This window comes from Phalangium opilio, unplaced genomic scaffold, assembly GCF_054372755.1.
Source record: "Phalangium opilio isolate 3A_F unplaced genomic scaffold, DU_Popi_V2 ptg000070l_1, whole genome shotgun sequence".
NCBI classification, from domain to species: domain Eukaryota; kingdom Metazoa; phylum Arthropoda; class Arachnida; order Opiliones; family Phalangiidae; genus Phalangium; species Phalangium opilio.
In genome coordinates this window covers 9,314,698-9,328,565 of record NW_028324182.1, presented here as the reverse complement: position 1 = coordinate 9,328,565, position 13,868 = coordinate 9,314,698, and the positions used below count along the sequence as shown (strand labels likewise).

General features: G+C 36.5%; 1 protein-coding gene across 2 annotated transcripts in view; it reads right to left on the bottom strand.

Annotated features, from left to right (window-relative positions):
- LOC149661437 (uncharacterized) overlaps window positions 1-13,868 on the bottom strand; it is a 94,756-nt gene that overhangs the window by 48,075 nt on the left and 32,813 nt on the right. The window contains exon 2 of one of the 2 annotated variants that reach the window (XM_089842955.1): window positions 12,703-12,828. In XM_089842955.1, coding sequence (XP_089699081.1) covers window positions 12,703-12,826 — 124 coding nt within the window. In that variant the 5' untranslated portion in view covers window positions 12,827-12,828. Of the gene's footprint in view, window positions 1-12,702; window positions 12,829-13,868 lie in introns of those variants that run through there. The other variant, XM_089842956.1, reaches the window with a different exon arrangement.

Sequence of the window (13,868 nt, the reverse complement as noted above, 5' to 3'; positions counted from 1 at the left end):
ACACCGGAAATTAAATGATAGTGAATGATGAAGTTGGTTATATTTTGGGCCTTTGCATCAGTGATAAATAAAGGATTTGCCCATGTTTATGGATTCATTTAAATTATTCAAGTAACAACTGGCCAATGGAAGACGTTCCCTAACTAAAATCAAAAGCGTATAACTCTTAAAACTTTAATCAAATCTTGGGCCCTTCGTTGTAAGGAGGAACGGGGAACGAGATTCTGCAAATATAGCCTTGGTTATATAATATAGAAATTTTCCTGGGCCGTCGCTAATTCGCGTACAATGCAAATGAGAGAGTCTGTAAATGGTAATTATTTTAAAATTAAAATCTATAACGCCATGCGCTCGTGACCTTTCAGAGTTTCCTTAGAAACTTTGCAATTACAAAACTGCCTTGGATTAAGGCGTGGAAAATATATATTTAAAGAAAGGGTAACAAACATACTTTTTGGCGAAGGCAAAACATTGCTTAAACTCGAATTATTTGACCTATTTTATCCTAACTAGTAATTATTTCCAATTTTAAGTCAATTAACAATTACTACGATTTTGAATTAAACTACAAGGAATCGAAGTCTCTACAACATTGAAGGAGTTGGTTATGAAATACGAAAACCATGGATCACTGCATCAAAACCAAATTTAGTGGACAAGACGTCAATGCGACAAATATAAGCTAATTTCTGAGTAATTCCTGAATTTTTCGTTCATTAATGTATTTTTTTTTGCGTTATGTATTTTTTAATATATTTGAAAATTGCGTCCTTTTTTCGGATTAAAAGCTATTCGCTTTTATTAAAATATCTTCCCGGCGGAGTTTGGGAGTGGTCCCCGTTTTATTTTGGTGCGGGTTTTCAGTTGGGTGTCGAGAAATATAAGCGGGAAGGCGTGCGCGATGATCACGCCCTTTCCAAATGATTCCGGGACGTGCAAATTCAGCGCGACAGTCCACCTATTATAATATAACCCTTTTACAAATACCTTCCTCCTCACCTTATTTTTATATCTTCCAGTCTCTTTTTCTCTTTCTCACTCCAACAATAGACAAATAAAGAACAAATGCGCTCATTTTATTTTCGATTTAACAAAACGTAATAGAAAGTGAGGCGCTATTTGTTTACGGCGCGATGTCTCTTTTTCTTTGACCGCTCACTTTATCTCGTTCCTATCTCCATGGAAAATAGTTCGGTTTTTGCGTCATTTGCGGCCTTAGAATGTACAATGCGTTTTGCAGGGGCGTGTAAAGAACTATATTTTGAATTAGCGTTACCATTGTTGTGGAGTAGTGATTGGGCAAAGGCACGTGACTGTAAGCGTGGAATGACTCGGCGGATTGATTCAACAAGAATCTAGTAGAGCTCTATTGTTACACGGGAGTTTTCCCCAAAAGACAAATACTACCTCAGAGGCTACTAAAATGTATTGTCACCTCACTTAATTTTCGCATTATCTAGTATTTAAAACAATTTAAACCTTGCGGTAGTCGGTAGGGGGAAAAAGGTGTCTTTTGTCCCAATGAACACTTATTGTACGTTTCACTTTTACGATTTGCAGTATAACGCTGGCACGAAATATTATCGCTTTAACAACGTAAAGTAATTTAATAATGAAAGCGGTTTTGCGCTGGCGACGATTATTGAATATTCATGCGAAATGCGTTTCTCTCAGCTAGAAAATGGGTAGAAGAGAAGTTTCCCTCCTCCCATAGGCAGCCTAGCTTCCGCGTAAAATGACGGTACCTGTAAATAGTGGACCAACAGAGAGAACTGACGTTGTTTATAATAACGCGAACAATTAAAACAACACACCTTCATTTTAACGGAAATTAAAAGTGCTGAACCTCTTTTTTCATTTTTATCATTTTCAATTTCTCCAACATTTTTTTCGCCAAAAAGTCAGTATTTTTATATTTTTCCGAAAGCCTTCCAAGAAGTTCCCAAAATAGTGAATGTAAAAACAACGCAGTATTTAAAAAATAATCAACGATATTTATTTGATAGGCATGAAATACCCAAGAGAAGTGAACTAGTTCGTATAGGAAAACTTAATTAAAACTTTTAGTTCGGAAAATCAATTCATAAGTAAGGTTTCAGAAATATAAACAAGTAAATACATTTCAAAACAGAAACTGTCAAAAAGTACATACTAACTGATACTTGTACTTTCTTAAGTACCCCGTTTTCCTATTGTTTACTAAGGAATTCTTATCATCCGCTGGCTATTGTATTATTCTTTGAAAAACAAACATTGTTTTTCTTTACTGCAACGCTAACTCGGCTGTATACGTTCAGACATAAGTAAAGAATTAATCTCTAGAAGTTAAGTGCATCAATTCTTGCTATTAGTGGAATAATGTTTATGAAGATAATATCTTAAAGAGCAACAAACTAACTTTGTCAAAATCTTCCATTTTTATAAACCGATTTTCCATTAAAGAAAATTAACATTAACATTATTTCAATGCATATAACTTATTACTGGTTATTATAAACTTATGGGGCAAAAAAATAATCGTGACACAAAGGGAAATTTTCCCTCGGGATTTCAAAAGGAGGGCTGCGCCGTTACATTTCTTTTTGTTTTTGTTTTTTTAGCCCCTTATCCCCCCAAGATGTTGGGTTTATAATAAAAGTCTGTACTCTAGTTGCCTCACTGAAGAGAGAGAAAAAAATAAAGAAGCCAGTTTTATCTGAAAGAAAATAAAATTGTAAATATGCAATAAAGGGGTTATTATATCCCAAGATGTATTATCTAAAACGTATATTACGCGTGGTTTAGATAAAAAAACCAAACCCTTAAGCAAAAAGAAACTGTGACAGAAAATTCCACGCTCTTCCTTAACTGCACGTGCAATTCCTTAATATTGTTGAATTATTTTATCTGACCCACCCTGTATTCTATAACCCAGTTTTTCTCCGCTATACGTGGAAACAAATCCTCTTACAGCGGTTCACTAAATTATTTCCGGTGAAACTCGCGTTCTAAGAGAGACTGTTTTTGAGTTTGGATTTTTGGGTCGAGACTAAAGTTTTCTATTATTATTTTTCGGTATGGGGTCTATCACTTTGTGTATATCTTGATACATAGTTAAGGGTTAGAATAAAGCCTTAGCCACCGCGGTATTCCATATATATACCCCAAGAATAAATTTATAAGGAAGGATGAATTAGTCAGAAGGTCGAGCACGAGAGCCGAGCGGGATCCCGCTATTCAGCCGAAGGGGAATTGGGACTTTTGCAGCAAGGGTTATTTGAAAAGTTGGTTTTGACCGCTTGAAAATTCCATTCCAAAAAATATTTATTTTAAGTTAGTTTCAAAACTAAATTACCTAATTGATTTCCAAGGTTTTCTACATTATTTTAACTGATTTCTAATGCATCATTAACTATACGAACAATTTTAATTAGTTCCTGACTTTTACTGACATGTTAAGTATATAGAGAAAGGTTTTCTGTCAATAGAACGACTCAAAAATGAAAAATAAATTACATGAAAGATGGCGTTGGAATGTTTTATAGCATGTAAATGTAATACTTTCAAAAACTATATCTTCCAATAACTCTGGTTAGATACTAAGGGTTAGTTCCTTGTTCTAAAGAGAAAGATAGGGGAAAAGGACGTTCTCGCTCTTCCTATTAGTTTTGGCATCGGGATGAAAGCGTTCTGGGACCGGACTGGTACTAAAATAGTACGAGAATATAGTTCAGTATACGACAAGGCTTATGGTACGCGCGCAAAGTCTAAAAGATGTCTCTCAACGTAATATATCGAATGGCTTCTCTCTTTCTCTCTCTCTCTCTCTATGCAAATGTTCGTTGCAAGTCCCTATTATAAAAGCATCCCCTGTTGACTTCATTATCCGAAACGAAACGCCGTATAACGAGGGTATAACGTAACCAACAAATAGCTTCTATACGAAGAGTTAGGGTTAGCTCGGGCAAAGTTTCGTATACGGTTGTATATATAGAGAGGGATTCAATTAGGGAAAGTGACACATTAACATCGTACCGAGTTGGAAATAGCTCGAAAGGTAAAATTCCCCGCCTTTCCCGCGAAATTCTTTCTCTTCCTGGGTGAACTAGGCCTACTGACTTTTACGGGGAAAACCAAACAGTGTCGGCCATTTCCTCTTTATAGTATTGTGGTTTCATCCCTTAAAACTATCTATTGTATAATTTAGAACGACAACGTCACAAATTTAGGTATTGTTTATACGCAGCAAAGATTTGTAAAATATTGCTAATACTCGTGATTTTTCTTGGAGTGAAGTACTTACTTTTCGGACAAATGACATACCCCTTGGAAAGCGAGAGGGACGCGCCGAAAAGCAAACACGAAAGTCGCTAAGGCTAGCGTTACTAATATTTCTAGCAGGTATTCTATCTAGACCAACGGAAAAGATATTATTTTAACGCTGTCCCATTAAAAATAGCGCTAGTGACTATAGTTCCATCCCATGAACACCCACGCTCCTTTCTTTATTAAAGAAGCTCACCGGACCCCCGCTGCTGATGTTTGGTTACCTCCGTGTTGTAACATTTTTCGCGCGCTCTTTTTTTATCGATTACCACGTTTCCGCTCGTTCATACACGCGCTGGTACTATCGATAACCGAGACAAATGATTCCTCTCCCGAGTAATAATCGCCTGCCTTTTTTTTCTTTTTCATTCTCTAAGATTTACCTAGTCACGAATGAAGGAATGAGACGTCACGCGCGCGTCAAACGGCCCCCGCAGGTCGGCCGCTGACTCTCGAAACTTCTACAGTAGGGTTTTGGAACGAGGTCAAACTATTAAATTAAGTATTTCCAAGCCTCACGTATCCCCAAAGACCTCGAAAACGTTTAATTATCCATTGATACGTATCCCTGTCTGTTAACCGTGGTTGGGACAAGAGGAAGTTTCCTGATACGTGAAAGGAGGCTAAAAGTAGGAAATTATAGAGTTGAACACAGGGAATTCTTATTCCGCTACCACGATGCTTACAGAAAAGGGAATAGCCTGCGTCATATCCGTCAACATAGGTCAATGACGTCACCTTACATGACAGGATTCCCAAGTGTTTCGAGCTTAAACTGAAAGGCTGGTGAAATTACCTTTTTGTTTGATATATAAACGACGTTAATCACCAACAGATTCAAAAATCAATCATACCCAGTTTCCAGGTTTATTTCGGGGCAATTGAAATGTTGCCACTTTTGCATTTGAAGGAATCGGATAATATACGAATATCGATGTAAATATTTGTCATTTATTCGTACAATAAACTCTATTACTCGAATAATTTTCCGCCTTGATGCTCGAGGAGCGAGCGCGATGGTATTAATTACGACGACTCGAGGTACTTGGAAAGCGTATAAGCATCGCAAACGCGGAGGCCCTATAATCGAAATAACTAATTGTTCTGGGAAGGAGAATCGAACTGGTAGGTTAAGGAAACCCGGTAGGTGTTCGTTGCGACAAAGCGGGGCTGCAACAACCAGCGGCGGCTCGACCTTCTTAAGCGCCTCAATTATGCCTGAGACGTTGTATTCCCGAGCTAATTGTCTAATGTTGCCCATTCGCTTATTTAACCTAAAATCGTACATAAGCAATTGCGAGAATATATTTAGCTACCACAAGAATATTTAACACCTTAAATTATCAATTACGTTTCATTATACCGCTAAAACATATAAATTAAACCATTACTAACTCATTTACTCTGTTCTTCGAGAATGGTAAAATCTTCTCCGTGGATTCAATTACAATATAAATGAGAAATTTAACTAATTCATGAGGGGCGGTTAACAAGAATGAAAAACCTTCGCGTTGATTATTTTTAATTAATCCTTAAGTATTTACAACCGAGCTAGTGACTCGGTCCTTTTCTGAATTTAAATATATTTGAGAAGCATAGGTACGCGTTAAGAATAAGATATGTTGCATCGCGTGAGAGATTGACCAACGAAATACGATCGGCGGCCGCAAGGATCCAGAATTCTAATCGCGGATTAAGATTTTCCACCAATTAGCCCAACGGACCAAGGTCTTGGCATAGCGTAATTCGAGATCAAGATAGAGTCGAGACACCACCGGCTAGGCCCGTCGTAAAATTCGAATTTGGCGTGTAATAATTATCTCGGAGTTTAAATGACGTGCATTATACCAAAACCGTTGTTAGAAATAGATTAATACGAAATCATCAATAAAACATAATTCTTACGTAAATTATAAATTCGTTATTATTAAGTATTTGATAACTTCCGAATTATGCGTTCTTATGTTCGGGCGCGCCTTACTCGATTAAAGAGCGGGAAAGCGAAAGTGGGCGAAGTTATCCATAAATCTTGAGTTGGCCTCCTATTTACGCGAGAATAAGACACTCTTCCCCAAAACTCTAATTGATCCATCCAGCTATTACCACTTCCCTCGCGCGTCTCCTCTCCTTCAAAATATGTCTCCTGATTCCCTCTGTTGAGTCGAAACCTCATTCCCGTCTATATACGTCTAAATAGGTTTAGAATCGCGCGAATTTCCGTGTCACTTCTAGCATTATCTATACTAAGTCTTTCTCCCTCTCCCGCCGTACCACGTTTGAAATATAAATGGACATCGCTTTGGGACCCCCCTTTCTAACTGATGGACAACAGAAACCTATATTTTCTCAATTATAGAGCTCGCTATAGCGAACTGCGAATTTGGTGATCGGATAATTTACGGTTCGAGCCTTAATTCGAAATCAAACGCGATTTCATCATTGGGAGAAAATATACAGTATACGCTTTCTCTTTTATTACTCAATTTTGAAATGGGAAACCCTTTAATACAAATGAATATTACCCAACGATTCGGCCTTCATTCCCCCCGATTTCGATGGACTAAATTGCTTAATCGCTTTAGGAATGTCCCGGGCGATATCTTATTTCAATTCAATCGCTCTATAATATTTGGAATTGAGCATAAACTCATAAACTGTATTTGTACCCACATCACCCTTACAGATTACGTGTGGCGTACGCGGACGTTTTTTGATGAACTGAACTAAATTTTGAACAAAATAAAAGGAAAATAATGTTATAAACTCGGTAAATTTGTTAAATATCTACAGTAGCTTTGCTACAATTGCTTCTGTCAAAGTAACGTTGTTTTTTTTTGCTGGTTCAATACAGCATTTATTAAGAGATGGGTTTTATTATTTATTCGAAGGTTCAGTCAGATATAAATTTCGTGCTAGAAACTAAAGATTTTTTAAATCAGAGTTAGAGAACGATCCTGAAAGAAAATATGGTGCCGAAACCCGGGACCTTTAGATATATAAAAAGAAGTTTAAGCGAATAGAAGTCACTTCCAATCATGGCTGACAAAGCAACAGAGAGAATCAAGATGCCTAATAACCAATATAAAGACGAATATAGAAAGTGACTGGATAGACGGTATAAATAAGAAGAAAAACACAAAGCCTAGACTTCTCCAAATATCAGAAATACAACAGAGAAATAAGTTTGTCGTATAGAGGAAATCTTGTCAGAGTATCAACCAATATCACTAGCATTTGGTGTACTACGTACTATAGACCGGCTTTACGGTTTTTGAATTTAAATAGTAAGTCTGCCTTCCTTTAAAATAGTAGACAGAATACAAATAAAAATGTTACGCGACTAATAATAGAGTATTCCAACGAACAACCAAATTTCATATAGTTATCTTTGGAATGGAAACGTTCATCTTTACAAAATAAATAAAAATACGATATGATAATTTGTAAAATTTCCTTAAAGATACCTCCTCTTTAGGATCAAACAAAATACGTTCATTATTATATTGGTTTATGGATTGTCATATGGTAAATTACAGTTCTTGGTATACCGAGCAACCTTTGCAAAAATGAAAATTTACTTTTCATAATTTCCCTTGTCGTTGTTTTGATTTGGAAAGCCCAGTCTAGGAAAATTTAGCCCTTGGCTGAGTCGATTGATCGAAACTATCGGATTACGATTCCAAATTTTTTTTTTGGTAAATTCCCAGGCGGACTCGTGTTCTTTTCCTTTCCTTTTTTCCCCTTTCTTTCCCTCCGCGTTTCCTAGCGAGCTAAACTAGAAGACCAATCCCTTTCCATCAATTTTAATATTATTCGTAAAAGCATTAAAGTTTACCGATCGATGTAAAAGGTTCGAAACGCGATTTGGGTCGTCGTTGGCATTCGCAATTTTAGGCCTTTATTTGAATAATTTGTTCCCTACTTTCGACCTTCGCTCTTTCGATCTCTTCCCGTTACACCCACCCCTTGGAGAATATCATAACAGGAATATGCTTTATAAAATATTTAAGATGGCGCTGTTTTTGCATCAAGTGATCATGTTTCGAACTCATGAAATGACACAAACGGTATCGAAGAATCTAATAATAAAATTTGAATCTAATCGTGAACATGCGCTATAGGTTCCATCAGAAAGAATTTTTGTTGTTCTCGACTTCTATGATTGGACATAATGACCTGAACTTTATGAATTAAATTTCTTATTTAATACAGAATTAATTTAGTAAATTATACATTGGCACAAACTTTATTGGAGACAAGGAGAATGTATTTCCAGGAGAAAAAAATCAATTTGTCACAAAACTTACAGAAATAAAAAAAGCAATGCGAAAGAATGAGATAAAAAAGATGGATTTTTTCCAGGAGCGAACGTCTAGATCCCTTTTCAGGCTTGCCTTTAAATAGCTAAGGGTAAGAGACCGGGGTCGTATTCGGGTGATGGTAAGCTTCTTTACGGCTCTTCCGTTTTGGTCTGTCCCGAAATAAAAAAAGGAGATTCGAGGGATCTTTTCTCTTGCGAAGGGCTCCTCACTGTTTTCGCCAGGCTTCTATCGGCTCAATTCAACCAAGGCTTATTTAGTTTAGTTGACCCGAATCTAGCCGCTACTGCGAACAGGTATCCTCGTTTATCAGGGCCAGGGCGTAATGACTTTTAGATACTCCTGCCTCTGACAGTCCGCTATTGTATTTGTGCAACAAATATCGACGGCCAAACAAATTGGAAAACGTGAACTTGACGTACACAGAATTTTCTTCCCTCCATTTTTTATTATTTTCACTTTCCGAAAAATATTTGTCTTCCATCCCTATCTTTAGTTTTTCATATTTTTAAGGGATCGAATGTTTTTCTTACGTATTTTGGGGACATTTGTCAAGCGCCTATTGTTCACGGTGACTTCTATAATATAGGAAGCTACATGATGGGAAGCTATCTTAAAGGGTGAAACCTCGCCATGTTATTTCAATCAGCGCCTGTAGAAATGTTTAACCCGCCGCACACTTAAGTTTAGGGAGAAGCCACCTTACAGGCGTAAAGCTAAAATTCATAAAAAAATTATTTATTTTTGGAGATTTTATTCAATAACTAAGACTAATTCCTTTATTTAAACCGAGTAGATTATTCTTTGGCATCAATAATATTATTATTATAATAATTATAATTATCACAACGGTGTTCATCGAAGCAGGGCGATTTCGCTAGTAATTGTATGCAATTATAACTATCGAATTACAAACTTCATAGCATAAAATGCGCAAAACTATTAGACATTTTATCCATTGTTAAAAATATGGAAATAAATCAAAATTTTTAGCGGACATCCATCATCGATTTTTTCTCTTTCCATGCCTCCGTATCTCTTTAGCTGTTATAGCACGTCGTTTCTCTCCACTCCCACTAAATTATACAGTAGGCTTTTAGGCCTAATATCTAACTAACCCGAGAGTAAAGACAAGAAGAAAAGTAGGCTTAGTCTCGGCCAGAAATTCGGTTAAGCTTCTAATAGAACTTCTACCAATAACTCATTTCGGGCTTCGATTTTTCTCGATCCCCCTTCAAAATCCTTTGCGAATTATATTCGTATATAGATTCTGAAAGAAGAGTATAACAGAAGGAAGAGGGTAAAAAAAAAATTCCAGAGAGGGTAACTTTCCTTTCCTCTTCGTCAGGCGGGTGGTTTCGTATAGTAAAATAGCTGACGTGTCCACACATGGCTTAAATATTTTTAAACGTCCGCTATCCGGATCTAACCCCCTTATATGTTTCCAAATATTCCCTAACCATTATGTTTGAGAGGCCATCATTGGAACATAGACTAAGGGTAACAATAGAGCGGGTAAGTTTACGGTGCCCACCATAACTGAGCATTTTCAGTTATGACTCTTTCTACTGTGTTTCTGTCGGTAACGTTTCACACCACCCAATTTGAATTTACCATCATAAACAGCCTTCTAGTTTAAATGCCCGACTACGTCAACAGTCTGCCATCCATCAAATTAATACGACAATATCTCAGGAACAACCAATGAATAATCCTCTTTGTCGCGTCAAGGCTTACGTTGCTACCATTGCAACAGGAAAAACTGTTTTTAAATTTTTGTGTTTGTTTTCCTTTATAGGAAAATGTCTGGCTACAAAATAATGAATTGGATCTATGAATTGATCTACATTATTTAAAAGGGTTATAACTCTACGCCAATGGAAAATACTAGACTAGCCTAGTAAGTCCTTTGAGTCAATATTAAAGTAAAATTATTACTTTTTGTAGAAACGTAACACTCAGTATTCAATCTAGTTCCACAAAAAGATCTATTTCACTTCGCCATGTACTAATTCTCTAGCAAGAACATTCTACTTTATGTATTCCAAAGTCTATGAATTTGGTAGCTATCCCAGGATGGTATCCCCATGAAAAGAACTTTCGGTCTACCGTTTTCTTTTCTTTCTTTTATGCGCAAAGGGGAACGCTCAGTTCGACGCGATCCGTTTTAAACTATTCCGATAAGAATCGTGGCAGGCCCAAATTTTCTCCAGAGAGAGAGAGGGGGGGGGCGAGGGTGCCCAAGAGGAGATCCCTGAGAGACAAACGACTGGAAAAATAGCTCCTGACAGCATGGAAATGAGGTACAGCGATTCCCGACAAATTTTTTCGGTTTTATATAGTATAGTAAAAAAAATATATTATGGCTCCTGTCTATTGCGAGGTTAGCATACTTGCCTTATAATACTAAATAAAGAAGGGGGGAAAAACCCTGTCCATTGATATGCCAGAGAAGCTGTGTGAAAACAGGAGAGATGCCCACGATTTTACATAAGGCTTGGTCGGGTGTTTTTAACCCTTTGAGATAAGATTTTGGGCTTCTTTATATAAAAGTATATAGAGGAATTGTGACTCTTCAAGAAATGAACCGAACTGAATTGATTTTGAAAAGAAGATGTTAAAAAAAGCTTAACACGTGAAGGGTTTCGAATTTATCTCGAGAATCTTGTTTTCGGTCCCATCCTCAATAAATAAACTGCATTACAACTAAAGATATTTAATGGAAGGGGTGTTCAGTATTCCCGTTTCTGTCCAACTGGCGCAACCTCTTGTCGAGTGGAAAAGGAAGCGCTCGAATGTATACGAGAAAGAGAAAACAAGCATTCGTTCGCCCCTGGGAGTAGTGGGAACTCCAGATTGACGTATATATACATATATCCCTCCCCCTATAGCATCCCATCTCAATTTCCATCATTCTCTTCTTGCCAAGTTTTGCCTTCTTGGTCCGTATTCATTATTTTTCTTTATCCAATGTTCACTAACAGCATTTGCTTGTCATAAATAAAGATGGGGAAAGCTTTCTTAGGCCTTGGTATGGTAAATTCACGCGACATACCACTCATCCTTGAGTATGGATGAAACGGAAGTTATAATAAACCACGTGGATTGCATAAAAAAAACATTACACGCTGTCATTGATTTTTAACATTGAAACAAATTCGAGCACGTGCAATTTTCAAACATTCCTCGTGCATATTCCAACCTTCGACTACAGTCACCACCAATTTAGGTTTCGCAGAATATCCATGTACGATTGCACGCCAAATTTCCTTACTTATTCGCCGATAACTTTCGGATTAATTCACTGTCTATCATGATTATCTAGTATATCGCGTTCTAGAGAGTAAACCTGACAAGGACTGCTTCGAACGTCGAGGCTATGTGGTGTAATATCGTTTTAACGTACATAACACGACGGACGCGAGATTATTATTAGACTAGAAACCCATAACGCAATTAAAAGCGATTAACTACATATATTTCGCGTCGAATTAAGCTATGGTGGCCGAAGAAACGACTTCTCTTATATGTCAAGCGAAACTAGCTGACCATTTATTTAATAACCTAAAGTGGACTTTACGTTAGGAAATTATATAACTCGTTTAGGGTATTTCGAAAAGGTATGGGTTTAGTCTTCGTTTCAATCTACGAGTTATAATGAATTTTACAGGGTTCATACGATACTTCCAAAACTAATTTCCAACATATATGCTGTACTGCAAATGTCTAAAAATTATTCATCGCTTCTAAATGGGGTCAAAGGTCAATGAATTGACAGATTAAGTATCCCCATTCTTCCCTGATGACCAATATAAAAAACGTTTATACTCTATGAATGAGATGAGTTTTATAATACTTATATCTGGCAGAAAAACCGTCAAAATGCTATCAAATAGTTATATCTTGGTAAAACCCCTTTAACCATATTATATTTATGAAAATAAAAATAAACAGCTTCTATTTCAATTTCAGGGAAATGAATTAAAAATCGATTGTGGTGTTGAACATAAACAAAAGTAAAAAAAAAAAATAAAACTACCTCCAAATAAATGGATATAAAAATCGAATAATGACTTACCAGTTAGTGTATTTGTTGTACTACGCGCAAAAAGGTGTGTACGGTTATTCCCAGCAATTGTCGTTTTGCGTGTCTTTCCATTTGACAAAAAAAAATTGTCATTTAATATCATCTCAATTGCCATATCTGCAAGAGAAAAAAAATATAGTAAATTATTTATGAAACGTTTTATAACGCTTAATGATGATAACAATACTAAGTATCAATCAATTTGTGTACAAATAAAAATGAATTGTTTGTTCCAGAAGTAAATTAAACCATTGGAAAATAGAAATAGAAATTGGAATTAAGGAAAAATAATTTAATACCTGGGGCTAAACAATTTTTATACCAAATAATACACGTGTTCGTTGATTAATATATCGTGGAAAATAATGATATCAGCCTGATATATGTATGGAAAAAATATATGTAGATACTGTACAGATGTATACATATATATTCATATATATGTTATACTAAATTATAAAAGGTTGGTGAAGAGGAAATATAATCCGTGGGATTTTTTTCCCCTCCTTTGTTAGTGGCGCGTGCCTTGAACGCCAAAATGCTTAGAGGGGCCCATCGTTGGAGTATTTCGGGCGTTGACGTAAGGGCGATTATGGTAATTAAGAACCCCCTGAACCCCGAAAAACCCCCGAAAAAAATAAAGAGGGGTGTAGAAATAAGGGGTGACGTTTAGTGTTTTTTAATGTAACGGAAAAGAAGGTATATTTAGGCTCTATTTGTTGTTACCCCCCTCTCTCCTCGTTCTCCTCCCAATTGCTAAATGACTCTAATGTATTAAAATAATTATCCTCTCGTGCAGTTTCTCCTCACCCCCCTCAGTTTCGCTTAGTCGACATTCCTAAAAGGAATTTCGTGATGGGAAGTAAAAAAAAAACCGTTCCAAGGAAAGAAGTGGGGTGGAGAGGAAGGGATGCGATTTTTACGTCCTCCTTCTTTCACCCTAATTCCTAAAAGGTTTAACATTTTTATTAGGACGATTTTTCCCCTTTTCTTCCCTTATACACTCCCTTCGTATTTTCGTTAAATAATTTATAAGCTCTTTAGATTGCTAAAGAGAGCTAAAGGAAAGGGCTTTATCTACTTGAAAAACTTTTTTTTACATTTTACAGGGTTGTACCATGGATTTTTTCATTTGAAAATTCTCTGACTTTTACAGG